The following is a 16,237-nucleotide window of genomic DNA, read 5'->3' as shown; positions in this document are numbered from 1 at the left end:
AATTGGTATCACTTATCCGGCGCTGTTGTATAGAGGATGGTCTGCGGGGATGGTACTAAGCTGACTTTCTCTTAAGGCAATTAGCAATTGCATCCAGGTAATTATATGCATAAAGAGAAAGGGTTCATATAGTGAAGTACAATACAGACATCTTTAATTACACAATAAACATGAAATATACATAAAAAATGATTAGCTCCACATGGACTATATAAACAGCATGGTGTCCAGCACAGATGTAATGGATGTAATTACCAGAATCTCATGAACTGAATGAACAGTTCAGAATCAGCACAACACAAGAGAGTCTCGGGCATCCTTGATATCTGCTTAGCTGTACTCAGTCTCCCGGTATTACAGTCATGCGTCTGTCCTGGGCTACTGCTGCTGTTCAGAGAACAGCAGCAGTAGCCCAGGACAGACGCATGACTGTAATACCGGGAGACTGAGTACAGCTAAGCAGATATCAAGGATGCCCGGGACTCTCTTGTGTTGTGCTGATTCTGAACTGTTCATTCAGTTCATGAGATTCTGGTAATTACATACATTACATCTGTGCTGGACACCATGCTGTTTATATAGTCCATGTGGAGCTAATCATTTTTTATGTATATTTCATGTTTATTGTGTAATTAAAGATGTCTGTATTGTACTTCACTATATGAACCCTTTCTCTTTATGCATATAATTACCTGGATGCAATTGCTAATTGCCTTAAGAGAAAGTCAGCCTAGTACCATCCCCGCAGACCATCCTCTATACAACAGCGCCGGATAAGTGATACCAATTTTTTTTCTCTTTTGCATGTTGTGGTGGAGGTTGGAGGAATCCTCCTGTTGAGTATTCACAAATTTGGCTGCATATTGATATTTTAGCGCACTAGACCGCAGTGTCACATTTTCTTGCATGCAAGTTTCACCTGCTTAAATGTGTATGATTAGTTTATTCATTTAACAAGGTCTGATTTCTATCACTACCTTAAATCATAACATTGAAATGGTGTCTTCACTGTGTGAAGTCTCTCATGTACAACAAGAGATGATTTGACTCTATAACATTTCCCACACACAGAACATGTAAATGGCCTCTCACCTGTGTGACTTCTCTGATGTCTAACCAAAACTGATTTCTGTGAAAAACATTTCCCACACTCAGAACATGAATATGGTTTGTCACCTGTGTGAATTCTCTGATGTTTATAAAGAGCTGATTTCCGAGTAAAACATTTCCCACACTCAGAACATGGAATGGGTTTCTCACCTGTGTGACTTCTCATATGTATAACAAGAGAAATTTTCCGTGTAAAACATTTCTCACACTCAGAACATGGAAATGGCTTCTCACCTGTGTGACTTCTCTCATGTATAACAAGATCTTCTTTCCTTGCAAAACATTTCTCACACTCAGAACATGGAAATGGCTTCTCACCTGTGTGACTTCTCTTATGTACAACAAGCTCTGATCTCCGTGTAAAACATTTCCCACACTCAGAACATGGAAATGGCTTCACACCAGTGTGACTTCTTTGATGTGCAACAAGGCTTGATTTCTGTGTAAAACATTTCCCACACTCAGAACATGGAAATGGTCTCTCACCTGTGTGACGTCTCTCATGTCTAACAAGAGAGGATTTAGCTGTAAAGCATTTCCCACATTCATAGCATGAAAATGTCCTCACACTTGTGTGACTTATCTCATGTACAGTAAGACTTGATTTCTGTGTAAAACATTTCCCACACTCAAAGCATGGAAACGGCTTCTCACCTGTGTGAATTCTCTGATGTTTATAAAGAGCTGATTTCCGAGTAAAACATTTCCCACACTCAGAACATGGAATGGGTTTCTCACCTGTGTGACTTCTCTCATGTATAACAAGATTCATTTTATGTGTAAAACATTTCTCACACTGAGAACATGGAAATGGTTTCTCACCTGTGTGACTTCTCTCATGTATAACAAGATATGATTTAATTGCAAAACATTTCCCACACTCAGAACATGGAAATGGCTTCTCACCTGTGTGACTTCTCTCATGTATAACAAGATTCATTTTCCTTGTAAAACATTTCTCACACTCAGAACATGGAAATGGCTTCTCATCTGTGTGACTTCTCTCATGTATAACAAGCTTTGATTTCCGTGTAAAACATTTCCCACACTCAGAACATGGAAATGGCTTCACACCTGTGTGAATTCTCTCATGTATAACAAGCTTTGATTTCTGTGTAAAACATTTCCCACACTCAGAACATGGAAATGGCTTCACACCTGTGTGACTTCTCTGGTGTGTAACAAGATCTGAATTATATACAAAACATTTCTCACACTCAGAACATGGAAATGGCTTCTCACCTGTGTGACTTATCTTGTGTCTAACAAGATGTGATTTCTGTGAAAAACATTTCTCACACACAGAACATGAAAATGGCTTCTCACCTGTGTGACTTCTCTCATGTATAACCAGCTTTGATTTCAGTGTAAAACATTTCCCACACTCAGAACATGGAAATGGCTTCACACCTGTGTGACTTCTCTCATGTATAACAAGCTTTGATTTCCGTGAAAAACATTTTCCACACTCAGAACATGGAAATGGCTTTACACCTGTGTGAATTCTCTGATGTAAAACCAGATCTGATTTGCGTGTAAAACATTTTCCACACTGAGAACATGGAAATGGCTTAGTTAGCTGTTGGGTAATAAGCATTGTGTCCTGTGTAAAGCATTTGATATCTACTCTATTAGGACATTCCTCATGATAAGTGGGATCAGATGTCATATCTGTACTGTGAAGAACTGGATGCATAATTGATGTAATAGAGATTTCTACTGGATAATCTCTTCTGATGTTATCTTCTATGTTACAGTCTGGAGATAAAGGGAGATGTTCCTTCCATACATTTCTTCTGTTGCATCCATCTGTTGGGAATACAATATATAGAAATATCAATGTTTGCCCATAACACGTGTAATTGCTTATGTGAGGCACTTATGTCCACCCAAAGCAAAAATTTGGATTTTTACTTACCGTAAAATCTCTTTCTCTGAGTCCATCTGGGGTGCGCTGCGCACTTACACTTGGGTTAGAGTGTGTGAGTATGGAGTTTGGCACAAGCTATGAAAAGAACTCCTCCCCATCTAACCCCTCCCATCAACTCAGGAAGTGCTCCTCAGTTAAAGTTTAACAAAGCCGAGAGAGAGAAAACAAAACCAACAATAAATAACCAGACAAAAAGGAAGGGATCGCAGCGTCCCCCAGATGAACTCAGAGAAAGAGATATGGTACGTAAAAAATCCAAATTTCTCTATCATCCATCTGGGGGACGCTGCGCACTTACACTTGGGTGATATCCAAAAGCAAGCCAAAGGGATGGGGGGAGGAAACAGGCGGGAAACCCGCCCCTAAGATCAGACGCCCAATAGAGGCATCCCCCATACCAAAAGTGTGGAAACAATAGAATCCTGAGAAGGTTGCCACTCTACACAGCTGCGCAATAGAGGCACCTCCGCAAACAGCCCGGAAGGCCCCAACAGCCTGAGTCGCACAATTCCGCAGAGGGTCAGGAACAGGAGAGGACACATAAGGCTGACGGGTAGCTGATGTGACCCAACAAGCCTCAGTGTTCTTAGAGACCGGTCAACCTCGCTGGGACGCACCACTAAGAATGAACAACGTGTCCGTACGGCGAACTTTAAATGTTTTGGTTCAAGGTTTGTCTTGAGCCCAGGTCTCAATATACAATGGTCTCTAGCATTAATGCCCTGAGCCACAGCTCCTGTGTTGAAAAAAAAGGAGTTTTGTATGTAAAAACCACTCTTTCATAAAAGAAAAACCAACAAAGGTGGACTGCAGCAAAGGGCTGCCAAATCAGAAACATGCCGAGCTGAGGCAATGGGCAAAAGAAAACAAAACCACTGTAAGAGAAAGGAACCACCACCCAACAGAGTCCAGAGGCTTGAAAGGAGACACAGGAGCTACACAGGGAAACTGTATATGCAAAAAGCTGTGAAGGGATTTTAGCTTCTCTCCAGACAGGGGTCTGCTAAATCACCTCTCATTCATTAAAATAACTTCGATTCTGAGGTTCAAAAACTACACTACTAGACAGCCTTAGTACCGCGGATCATCCCAATACCAAACAACCGTCTGGAACTTTCATACCCCCGGAGTCTGGCCTTTGATGTGAGAGGCCTGTGTGAGCGCCTCTGCTCTGGCGCGAAAACTAGCGTGGCACAGTGACTACCGCCACTTAAACTCAAATCGATGACCGCTCATATACCCCTGCTTAGCCATCTACATATACCTCTCGTCTCGCTGTGACTTCTGAGGAGGATCCGCTGGTGGCCGTGGTCGGGTCGCTGGGGGTGTCCCTGGGTTGGCGACCCGCGGGAATCCAAGCTCCGACGTTAATCTGCAGCAGACGCTGGCCTGGTTTCTGGCGGGACCCGGAGCGGGGTGACGGGATCTGAGGTATCAGATATTTTCTTAGCGGGCTCCCGCGGCTCTCCTTGGCCGCCAGCAAGTTGATTGCTGCTTCTCCCCGGCGGCCCCCGTTGTCGGCGTGTTTCACTGCAGGGATCCCGGCTGGCGCTGCCCGTCAGTCAGCAGCTACATATCTGAGTGCTGGGGACCGTGAGCCCACGGTTGTGAACTCCCTCTCATCCACTCACTGCCCTTCCAAAACTGAGTCGCGCTGATTGTGGGGACGCCGGGCTCTCCTCACGCGCTGACGGACGGCAGCTGTCCTCTAGCGACCTGGTTCTCTGGCCGCTCGTTTGCGCGGATCCTAGACGGTGGTGCTCTGGAGATCTCCCTTTGGGCTGGCCCTGCATGCTATCCACCTGCTGCCCTGCACTAATCGCCCCCCTGCCTGGCTCATCTGCCGGAGCTCAAGGTGACGCGGACTCCCCTGTCCTGGACAGCGAACTGGCAACGCATCCCCAGGATTTATCCGGTGGTGTTCCTAGGCTCCTCTGATGAAATCCAGGGCTGCTTGATCCTCTCCGGCTGGACCTGCTCTCTGCATCCTGGACGCCTGGACTAATTTTCCCCAGGTACTAATAATGTTTGTGTCCCCCTTTGTTTTCTATTAACACTCTCCATGCTCCCTATTCTCTGAACCGTTCCCCCCTTGTGTGTTACCCATACCCCCCCTGCATACCTCCTTCCCTCGCCCATCCATTGACCCTCTCTGATACCCTCCCCCCCCCCCCCCCTCTATTGCTCTCTCTACGCACCGGACCTCAGTTTGCACACCTCAGAACTCAGTCTCTCTGATCAATATACCGGAGGATTACCTGAATGGAGCACCCTGAGACTGTAAATTGCCTCTACATTATTTCATAGGATATTATAGCTGTATTTTATCCATTCCCTGGGCTGGTCAACACGACACTTCTTCTGCCAAAAGGCTGCCCTATTTTGTAGTAGGTTTTTTTTTTATTTATTTTTTTGTTTTTTTCTCTCTCTCCCTTTCTCCCCTCATTTTTTTTTTTTTTTTTACTATTCGGCATATATATCTAGTTGCACATCAGCTGGTTATTATTTGTGTAATGCTGCCCTCTTGTGGGGTTCTTGGAATATGTCGTTTATACCATCTCTATGGAAAATGCTATAATTGCTATTATAACACCATAGTGTGCCATTGTATATATGAAACTAAGCTTGTCGCTTGGTCTAACAATTACTCTCCTTCTGTAGGGTCATCAATAATAATTACTCACGCAGCGTGGTTATCATCCCGCTAATCCCTTACTACAGGTTTTTTGTCAAACTGATTGATCCTTCTATAGTGGTGCTTTCTGTTACCCCCCCCCTTTTTTTTATTTTTATTATATATATATATGCTGTTCCTATATTGGCAGTGATTCCTTTGCTTCATATGGGATCTACGGAGCATCTGATGTGAACTAGCTCCCTCTTTAAAGAAAGCTACCTCGAATTATAGTTTAAATGTAACTGTCAACTGCTCTAACTCTGACCCCTACCCGATATTATTGTACGTATACATTTTTTCATTATCGGCTTTCTCTCTCTACAACCTTCATAACTGTCCTCCTTTACAGGGGTATGGACAAATTTATTGATAAAGTCATGCCTCCTAAACAACAGAATAATACAAATAAGGCCCCAAAAACGAAAACCAACACTCAAAAATCGGGACCACCTTCCCCATCTTTCTCTGAAAGTGATGGCCGAGATTCCCCGGGAACATCTACCACCCCCCTGACGGCTAAAGAAATCGCAGATTTCATGATGCCACTTATGGATAAACGATTTGAAGATCTCCAAACACGTCTAGAAGCAGGCCTTACTCGTATAGACTCTCATGCATCACGTATAACTGCTCTGGAAACTAGAGTTAGTGATGTAGAGGATCACCTGCATTCTTGTCAGGAAGGCGTGGAGAATCATGACAGGGCTATTATACAACTACAAGACAAGGTAGATGAGTTAGAAAATAGGTCCCGACGGAACAATCTAAGATTCATAGGGATTCCAGAATCTGTAGCGGGCCATGCTTTAACATCTTTTCTCACTGCCGATTTGCCCAAAGCATTAGGGGTTATAAATGACTTAAAAATCCCCCATATTGAAAGGGCCCACAGAATTGGCATAGAACAAGAGGGATCCAGACGGCGACCTCGTCCGGTCATAGCCCGTTACTTGGACTATAGAACAAAAGAAAAAATCCTGGCGTCTTATCGTAGGTCCCAGGAACTAGTGGTGGGAGGGACTAAAATACTGATCTTTCAGGACTTCTCAGCGTCAGTCACACAGAAGCGTAAAGAATTCTCTGAGATATGCACCTTCCTCCATAACGAAAAAATCAGGTTTTCCCTGCTGTATCCGGCAAAACTGAGGGTGTTGGAGGACGGAAAGCCAATTTACTTCTCTGACCCACGTGAGGCCAAATCATACTTTAAGCCCCCTCAATTGTCCCCCCGCTCTCCTCATAGATGACTTATAGTTACAAAAGGTCGATCACCGGGTAGGGGAATCATGACCACTATTGATCCCCTGGGGTAGTATTACTATGTTACGAATGAAGCATTCTCTCTTTTACTGGGTTTGCTTTATTTTTGCTTTTTCCTTTTTTGTTTCTACTTTTGGTTTCAGGTGCGCACATCTTACCCAAGATGATGCCCACCACTGTTCTAGTTTGCTTGAAAATACGAAAATGTGGAGTTTAGAGGTAACTTGGATTGCACTTATCTGTATGTTATTCACTGCGAGTCCTAGAATGTTGCTACAGCTTTTTGATGTCTCTCTGTTTCCTGACTTCTACGCCGTGAGAGGATGTAGCTATTGCCTTGTTGACTGGGTGATATGCGATCTCAGGGATTCCCTACCTGTTAACAACCTCCTACAGATACTTAACCCCTGGTGGGGGGATGGGTAGCCATGTCGTCGCCCCATATAGGCGCTGACACCTCCCCCGCGCTTAAACCTTTACAGATAATATCATGGAATGTCGGTGGACTCAATACACCAATCAAACGAAAGAGAGTTGTTACCCACCTTAAACGATTTAGTCCGGACATTATATTTTTGCAAGAAACACATTGGGTCAATACAGAGGACAACCTACTAAAGGCCCCTTGGTTAGGCTCTTGTATTTCCGCTCCCTACCATCGTAAGGCACGAGGTGTAGCAATAATATTTCATAAAGATCTTCCTGTCACTATTTTGTCTCAAGTTGTAGACCCGGAGGGCCGTTATATCATATTGGACATCGATCTGTACCATACTCAATATACTCTAGTCAACCTATATGCCCCTAATATAAATCCACATGTATATATCCAAGACCTTGGACACATCCTTCAGGGCAGAACGAACCATTCCCTCATCGTAGGAGGTGATTTTAATATGGTAGAAGACCCCTCCTTAGATAAATTGCCTCCAATGCAAAGACCCTCTAACTTTCATGCCCACCTTTACCAATCCTTTAAATTAGACTTATGCCTGTCAGACCCTTGGCGCCTTTTGAACCCTACAGACAAAACGCATACATACCTATCAATGGTCCACGGTTCCCTTTCCCGTATAGACAGGATCCTTATCTCAGATAATTTACTCAATAACATAGCTCATACAGATATTCATGATATAATGGTGTCGGATCATGCCCCGGTCTCCATCTCCCTGACTCATCCTCACCTGCACCCTCATAGCCGTATATGGAGATTTCCCCATTACTTAGCACAATCTGACGATTTTAAGGCCTACCTGATCGGTCATTGGACTAATTATGTCGATGACAACCTTGAACACTGGGATGACCCTATCCTTTTCTGGAGTGCTTCTAAGGCGGTTATGAGGGGCCACATAATCAGTTATGTCTCACAGAAAAACAGACACTCTAGAAGGGAATATGAAGCACTTAAGGCTGAAATGCAAACCTCCTTTGTTCAGTACACAAATGCACCTTCAGACGAAACTAAAAACTCATATAGACAAGCACGTCAGCTACTGGAGACATATCTCGCCACCAAAGCAAAACAATCAATTGACTTCACACGAAACAAATATTACCGTTGGGGTAACAGAGCAGGGAAACTTTTAGCAACAATGTCCAAGCCATTTAGGAAACGCCAGGTTATTACTGTTAGGCGCCGAGGGTCCGCTCGTCAGTGCGGCCGGCGCCTAGCAACGGGGACGCCACTGTCGGATCGTGTTCCCCGTTGCTGGGTCTAAGTTTATATCATCACTGGTTTCCTGGCTGTGTAGCATGCAGCTGCACGGCATGTTGTAATTATCACTCATCTGTTTCCCTGGCCATGCAGCTTGTCAGCTGCATGGCATTTAATCCAATCAGCCTCCAAACAGCTGATTGGAAGACTCTCTGTTAAAAGCACTCCCAGGACTCCTCACAGACGCCGGTGATAGCTTCCTGTTTGCCTGATTCTGCTGCAGAGAGAGTTCCCAGTCCCGGTCTGTTCGTTTGTTCCTGTTCTCAGTGATCCAGTACTCGGAAGTTACCATCTGTTCCTGGAGTCTGACCGAGCACCTTTAACATCTGGTGGTGTTCGTGAGTCGCGGCGCAGCCGTGTGTTGCGGCTTGTCCGCTACTATTTATTATTGTGTTTATTTTGAGTTCTGGAGCTTTGCGGAGGATTCCGCTTCCACAAGATCCACTCTGGTGTCCAGCGGTGCCGGATAGGAGTGTCGGATCCGTGGATCCTTGGTTGTCCTTTTCCCTGGCGGCTAGTCCGCACATACCTTTTGATTTAGTTAAGTTAGCTTGTAACCCCTGGCTTGGTTGCTTAGTCAGAGGGCCCCTTGTTATCTCCCTGTCTCGGACTTCCCCTTGTCTCCCATTAAGACCTGCGGGGGCATCGGGGTTGGGCAGACATAATCCGCCCTTCGAACGCGGCTGCCATGGGCTCAAGCAACCATAGTCTCGCAGGGGATTTCTGATAACACGGGCGAGACAACGGAGTTAGGGCGCCAGGGGTTACTAGGCTCTCCAGCTCCCACAACCTGTATTTCATTCCTGTACTCAGATCTCTGCCATAAGATCTTCTCCAGTCTGGAGTACAGGAATCGTAACATTATCACCGGCCAGACAAAAGAAAAAATTTCAACAGGAGTTAATTTTTTCACTTATCCAGTAGGGAGAATTTTGTCGGCCTCATGAATCCCACCGGTGTTGGGCCAAATCCTGGCCAGTTTTTGGTTAGTCAGATTCAGGAACTTACCCAGATGGTTCAGGATCTGTCCCTCCGGGTGAGCTCACAGGAAGATCTGTTACGGACTTCCCCGAGGGTCATCCCTGAACCAAAAATGCATCTGCCTGACCGTTTTTCTGGGGATAGAAAACAGTTTTTTAATTTTAAAGAGTCTTGTAAACTGTATTTTCGTTTAAGACCAGTTTCCTCAGGTACGGAGGCTCAGCGGGTTGGAATTATAATTTCTCTGCTTCAGGGGGATCCTCAGACCTGGGCTTTTGGTTTAAAGACAGACGATCCGGCCTTATCGTCTGTAGACGCTTTTTTGAAATCTTTAGGGCTATTGTATGACGACCCTGATAGAGAGGCATCCGCAGAAAGTCAGTTGCGTGCTCTAAGACAGGGTAGGAATCCTGCAGAGAATTATTGTACGGAGTTTCGCCGTTGGTCGAACGACTGTGGCTGGAATGATCCTGCCCTGCGCAGTCAGTTTCGCCTCGGCTTATCTGAATCTATAAAAGACAGCCTCCTTCAGTATCCCGCTCCTGAGAACCTTGATAAACTCATGGAGCTCTCTATTAAAATAGATCGTCGGCTCAGAGAGCGGAGGACTGAGAAAGGGGCATCTGTAGTTTCTTTTCCCTGTGTTTCTTCCGTTCCGATAGACATGGAGGAGCCTATGCAGATTGGTCTCTCCAAATTGTCTCCGGAAGAAAGAACCAGGAGGCAAAATTCTGGTCTGTGTTTGTACTGCGGAGGTAAGGGACATTTTGCCCGTAGTTGCCCAAACAAGTCGGGAAACTTCCTGACCAAGTGAATAGTGAGGGGGTTCACTTTGGTCTACAGCTCATCTCCTCAAATAATTCACTATTGGTTCCTGCTAAAGTTTCTTATGACAGCCTCTGTTCCTCGGTCTCTGCTTTTGTGGACAGTGGAGCTGCAGGAAACTTTATGGACTTAACATGGGCCAAGGCCTTAGGTATTCCTCAGTTAACCTTAAGTAGGTGTATCACCATGCATGGTTTAGATGGGAGTCCCTTATCCAATGGGGTTATTTCTCTATGTACACCTCCTGTTTTGCTCTCGGTGGGAGCTCTACATTCTGAAAAGATTGAGTTTTTTCTTACCCATTGTCCAGCAGTTCCTGTGGTTCTGGGTCACCCTTGGCTGGCCTTTCATAATCCCATCATAGATTGGCAGTCTGGGGAGATTCTACAATGGAGTACCATCTGTGATAAAGAATGTATTACACTTCCTATCCGAGTAGCTGCTGCCAGGTCCGCACATATTCCTGGAGAGTACCAAGATTTTTTGGATGTGTTTTCCAAGGGCAATGCGGATATTTTGCCTCCCCATAGGCCGTATGATTGTACCATTGAGTTAATTCCTGGTGCCACGTTGCCTAAAGGAAGGTTATATGCATTGTCTGGTCCTGAAACTGTGGCCATGAATGAGTATGTGAAAGAAAGTCTTGAGAAAGGGTTTATCAGGCCATCTAAATCCCCTTTAAGTGCAGGTTTTTTCTTCGTAGAGAAGAAGGATGGTTCCCTCAGACCCTGCATTGACTTTCGAGCCCTGAATAAAATCTCAGTAAAGAATACTTACCCTCTGCCTCTGATCTCTGTCCTCTTTGATCAGCTACGTTCGGCTGTTATTTTTTCCAAGATTGACCTGAGAGGAGCATATAATCTCATTAGAATCAGATCGGGGGATGAGTGGAAAACGGCATTCAGTACTCAATCAGGTCACTATGAGTATCTGGTCATGCCTTTCGGCCTATCTAACGCTCCGGCAGTCTTTCAGGATCTCATTAATGATGTGCTCCGTGAGTTTCTGGGAAGATTCGTTGTGGTCTATTTAGACGACATTTTGATTTATTCTGACTCTATAGAACAACATGTTACCCAGGTGCGTCAGGTACTTAAGAAATTACGTGAAAATCACTTGTATGCCAAACCGGAGAAGTGTGAATTTCACGTCACGGAGGTATCCTTTTTAGGGTACATTATTTCCCCTCGGGGATTCCGAATGGAACCTAAGAAGCTCCAAGCAATCCTGAGTTGGGCGCAACCCACCAACTTAAAAGCAATTCAGCGCTTTTTAGGGTTTGCGAACTACTACAGAAGGTTTATTCACTCTTTCTCTGACATAGTTGCTCCCATTGTGGCACTCACTAAGAAGGGAGCAGATCCTACCAATTGGTCATGTGAAGCTAAAGTATCTTTTCAGGCCTTGAAACAAGCCTTTGTCTCAGCCCCTGTCCTTAGACATCCCAACCCAGAATTGCCTTTCATCGTTGAGGTAGATGCCTCGGAGGTTGGTGTAGGGGCTATCCTTTCTCAGAAGGATCCAGATTCCCTTGAGTTACATCCTTGTGCCTTTATGTCCAGGAAATTCTCATCTGCTGAATCCAACTACGATGTTGGTAATCGGGAGTTGCTGGCTATTAAATGGGCTTTTGAGGAGTGGAGACATTGGCTTGAAGGAGCGACCCATACCATTTCTGTTTTGACAGATCACAAAAATCTTCAATACATTGAATCAGCTAAGCGACTGAATGCCCGACAGGCTCGTTGGGCTTTATTTTTCACTCGTTTCAAATTCATTATCACCTTCAGACCTGGTTCCAAGAATACCAAGGCAGATGCCCTCTCACGCAGTTTTCTTCCCGCTCAAGACAACAGTCCTGTTACTCTCATACTTCCGCCTTCAGTCATTCAGGCAGGTCTCACACAGGATGTTTTTTCTCAATTGAAGCTGCTTCAACATCAAGCTCCGGGAAATACTCCTGCTGGTCGTCTTTTTGTTCCTGAGTTTTTGAGAGCAACTGTTTTGGAGGAATTTCATGATAGCAAAGTTGCAGGGCATCTGGGAGTCGCTAAAACTTTTGAATTGGTATCCCGCTCAGTGTGGTGGCCTGGTCTTTCTAAAGACATTAAAGAGTTTGTTTTTTCGTGTCAGGTCTGTGCACAGCATAAAGTTCCCCGTTCTTTGCCTATTGGTCAACTTATGCCATTGAATGTTCCTCTTAGACCATGGTCGCATATCTCCATGGATTTTGTGGTGGATCTCCCTCTGTCAGCTGGATGCACAGTCATATGGGTGGTAGTGGACCGTTTTAGTAAGATGGCTCATTTTATTGGTCTTCCCCGATTGCCATCTGCCCAGGGATTGGCAGTCTTGTTCCTCCGTCATGTTTTCAGACTCCATGGGTTACCCACTGATATTGTTTCTGACAGGGGTCCACAATTCATTGCACAGTTTTGGAAGTCTTTTTGTGCTTCGTTAAAAATGAAATTATCATTAACCTCCGGTTATCATCCACAATCAAATGGACAGACTGAGCGAGTGAACCAATCCTTAAAACAATATTTGCGTTTGTACTCGGCCAAACTCCAAAATGACTGGTCTGAGTTTCTTCCATTGGCAGAGTTTGCTTATAATAATGCCTGTCATTCCTCCACCAATGTGTCTCCATTTTTTGCAGTTTTTGGTTTCCACCCCAGAGCTAATTCATTTTTCCAACATTCCTCTGTCTCCTCTCTGGCCCTGACCTCTCATCTTAAACTTATTTGGAAAAAAGTGCACATAGCTCTCAGAAAAGCAGCTTTCAAGGAAAAAGATTTTTCGGACAGGTTCCGGCGGCCGTGCACTTTTAGAGTAGGAGACAGGGTGTGGCTGTCGACTCGCAATATCAAACTTCGACAAACCTCAGCCAGATTGGGTCCTAGATTTATTGGACCATTTCTCATTATCAAAAAAGTCAATCCAGTTGCTTTCCGGTTACAGCTACCAAAAACGTTACGAATCGGAAATACCTTCCATTGCTCTTTGCTCAAACCATATGTTTCATCTAGCAGATTTCCTCGTAAAAAACCTCAGGGGAGATCACCAGTTAATGTACAGGGTCAGCAGGAGTTCGTGGTTGAGAAGGTTCTCGATTCCAAGCTGTCCCGGGGTCGGCTTTATTTTTTGGTGCATTGGAAAGGTTATGGTCCTGAGGAAAGGTCGTGGGTCCTAGATGAGGACCTTCATGCCCCAAGGCTCAAAAGGGCATTTTTTCAAGAATTTCCTCAGAAACCCGGATTTAGGGGTTCCTTGACCCCTCCTCAAGGGGGGGGTACTGTTAGGCGCCGAGGGTCCGCTCGTCAGTGCGGCCGGCGCCTAGCAACGGGGACGCCACTGTCGGATCGTGTTCCCCGTTGCTGGGTCTAAGTTTATATCATCACTGGTTTCCTGGCTGTGTAGCATGCAGCTGCACGGCATGTTGTAATTATCACTCATCTGTTTCCCTGGCCATGCAGCTTGTCAGCTGCATGGCATTTAATCCAATCAGCCTCCAAACAGCTGATTGGAAGACTCTCTGTTAAAAGCACTCCCAGGACTCCTCACAGACGCCGGTGATAGCTTCCTGTTTGCCTGATTCTGCTGCAGAGAGAGTTCCCAGTCCCGGTCTGTTCGTTTGTTCCTGTTCTCAGTGATCCAGTACTCGGAAGTTACCATCTGTTCCTGGAGTCTGACCGAGCACCTTTAACATCTGGTGGTGTTCGTGAGTCGCGGCGCAGCCGTGTGTTGCGGCTTGTCCGCTACTATTTATTATTGTGTTTATTTTGAGTTCTGGAGCTTTGCGGAGGATTCCGCTTCCACAAGATCCACTCTGGTGTCCAGCGGTGCCGGATAGGAGTGTCGGATCCGTGGATCCTTGGTTGTCCTTTTCCCTGGCGGCTAGTCCGCACATACCTTTTGATTTAGTTAAGTTAGCTTGTAACCCCTGGCTTGGTTGCTTAGTCAGAGGGCCCCTTGTTATCTCCCTGTCTCGGACTTCCCCTTGTCTCCCATTAAGACCTGCGGGGGCATCGGGGTTGGGCAGACATAATCCGCCCTTCGAACGCGGCTGCCATGGGCTCAAGCAACCATAGTCTCGCAGGGGATTTCTGATAACACGGGCGAGACAACGGAGTTAGGGCGCCAGGGGTTACTAGGCTCTCCAGCTCCCACAACCTGTATTTCATTCCTGTACTCAGATCTCTGCCATAAGATCTTCTCCAGTCTGGAGTACAGGAATCGTAACATTTACTACTTTAAAACATCCCGCCACGGGAGCTTTATTAACGAATTCCTCGGATATAACTGCACAATTCCGCCAATATTTTGTAAATGCATTCCGCTCAACCCCTATTAATTTGACCGACCAGACAACTATCCTTGCAGATTCAGTGCTTCCAAAATTGACACCTGATCAGAGAGAAGCACTTGCTGGCCCAATAACTATGGATGAAATCAACAAAACCATATCTACCCTTCCCCATGGAAAGTCTCCGGGACCTGATGGCCTGTCAGGCGACTATTACCGAATCTTACAAGCCCACATTGCCCCGACCTTGCTAGAATTATTTAGGTCTATACATGAAAAGGGAGCTCCCTACTCATCCTTCAATGAGGCTTTCATGACCCTGCTCCCTAAGCCAGACAAGGATCTAAGTTTGTTGACGTCTTACAGACCTATAAGTCTGTTAAATGTCGATTACAAATTGGTGGCCAAAATCATGGCAACGCGCCTCCAGGCTATACTGCCTTCAATCCTCTCGGACCAACAATTGGGATTTATACAGGGACGCCATGCAGTTAGGGCCATTAGGACGGCCATAGCGGCTGTTGTGGCGGCTCAACGCCCGACACCCACTCAAAATATATTGGTCAGCTTAGACATCCATAGGGCCTTTGACTCTATTCTCTGGTCACACCTTTATACTATATTAGAAAAAAGAGGCTTTGATGATAGTTTTGTAAATTTTATAAAATATATCTACCACGATCCGAATACTTCCCTACTGGTAAACGGCCTTTTAAGCCCAAGCTTTACATTGGAAAGAGGCACCCGCCAAGGTTGCCCTCTATCACCCCTCCTCTTCAACATAGCGTTGGATCCCCTACTACGCATTCTACAGCAATGGCATACCTTTCAGGGTATTAGAGTCGGGTGCAGGGAAATAAAGATCTCTGCATTCGCAGATGATATCTTGTTATACGTATCCAACCCGGAACACTCCCTAGATCAAATATTACACACAATTAATATATATGGTTCCATATCCGGCCTACAACTTAACATGGACAAGTCAGTGGCTATGCTCCTTGGGGGCACACTAACTCAACCTCGTTGGGCCTCTCATTTGTCTCTGCAATGGGCCAGAACATTTATCCCTTACTTGGGAATAATTTTGCCCCGAAATCCGGTCAATTTATACCAATTTAACATTAAAAAGGTAATACACACTCTTATGGAAGATGTGAGACGTTGGGAACGTCTGCCACTTTCTTTCCTGGGGCGAGCAGATCTCTTAAAAATGGTAGCAATACCTAGAATATTATACCCACTACAAAACCTCCCAGTACTTTTGACTAAGGCAGATACAGTCCACTTGAACGCCCTGATTAGGAAATTCATATGGAAGGGAGGACGCGCACGCATAGCCCTACGGAAGTTATATCAACCAAAAACGAATGGCGGCATCAACTTCCCTGATGTCACTGGGTATAATCACTCAGCTCTCTTGCGACA

General features: G+C 45.3%; 1 protein-coding gene across 1 annotated transcript in view; it reads right to left on the bottom strand.

The window, feature by feature from the left end:
- Nucleotides 1–775: 775 nt before the first annotated feature.
- Nucleotides 776–16,237, bottom strand: part of LOC135054703 (zinc finger protein 271-like) — an 86,046-nt gene continuing 70,584 nt past the window's right edge. Inside the window, exon 5 of the mRNA XM_063957978.1 lies at nt 776–2,919. Within this exon, the coding sequence (XP_063814048.1) occupies nt 974–2,919 (1,946 nt within the window). The 3' untranslated portion in view covers nt 776–973. The remainder of the gene's footprint in view (nt 2,920–16,237) is intronic.

This window comes from Pseudophryne corroboree, chromosome 3 (assembly GCF_028390025.1).
Source record: "Pseudophryne corroboree isolate aPseCor3 chromosome 3, aPseCor3.hap2, whole genome shotgun sequence".
Classification (NCBI taxonomy): domain Eukaryota; kingdom Metazoa; phylum Chordata; class Amphibia; order Anura; family Myobatrachidae; genus Pseudophryne; species Pseudophryne corroboree.
The sequence above is the reverse complement of the archived record's forward strand: the minus strand, read 5'-3'. Positions and strand labels throughout refer to the sequence as shown.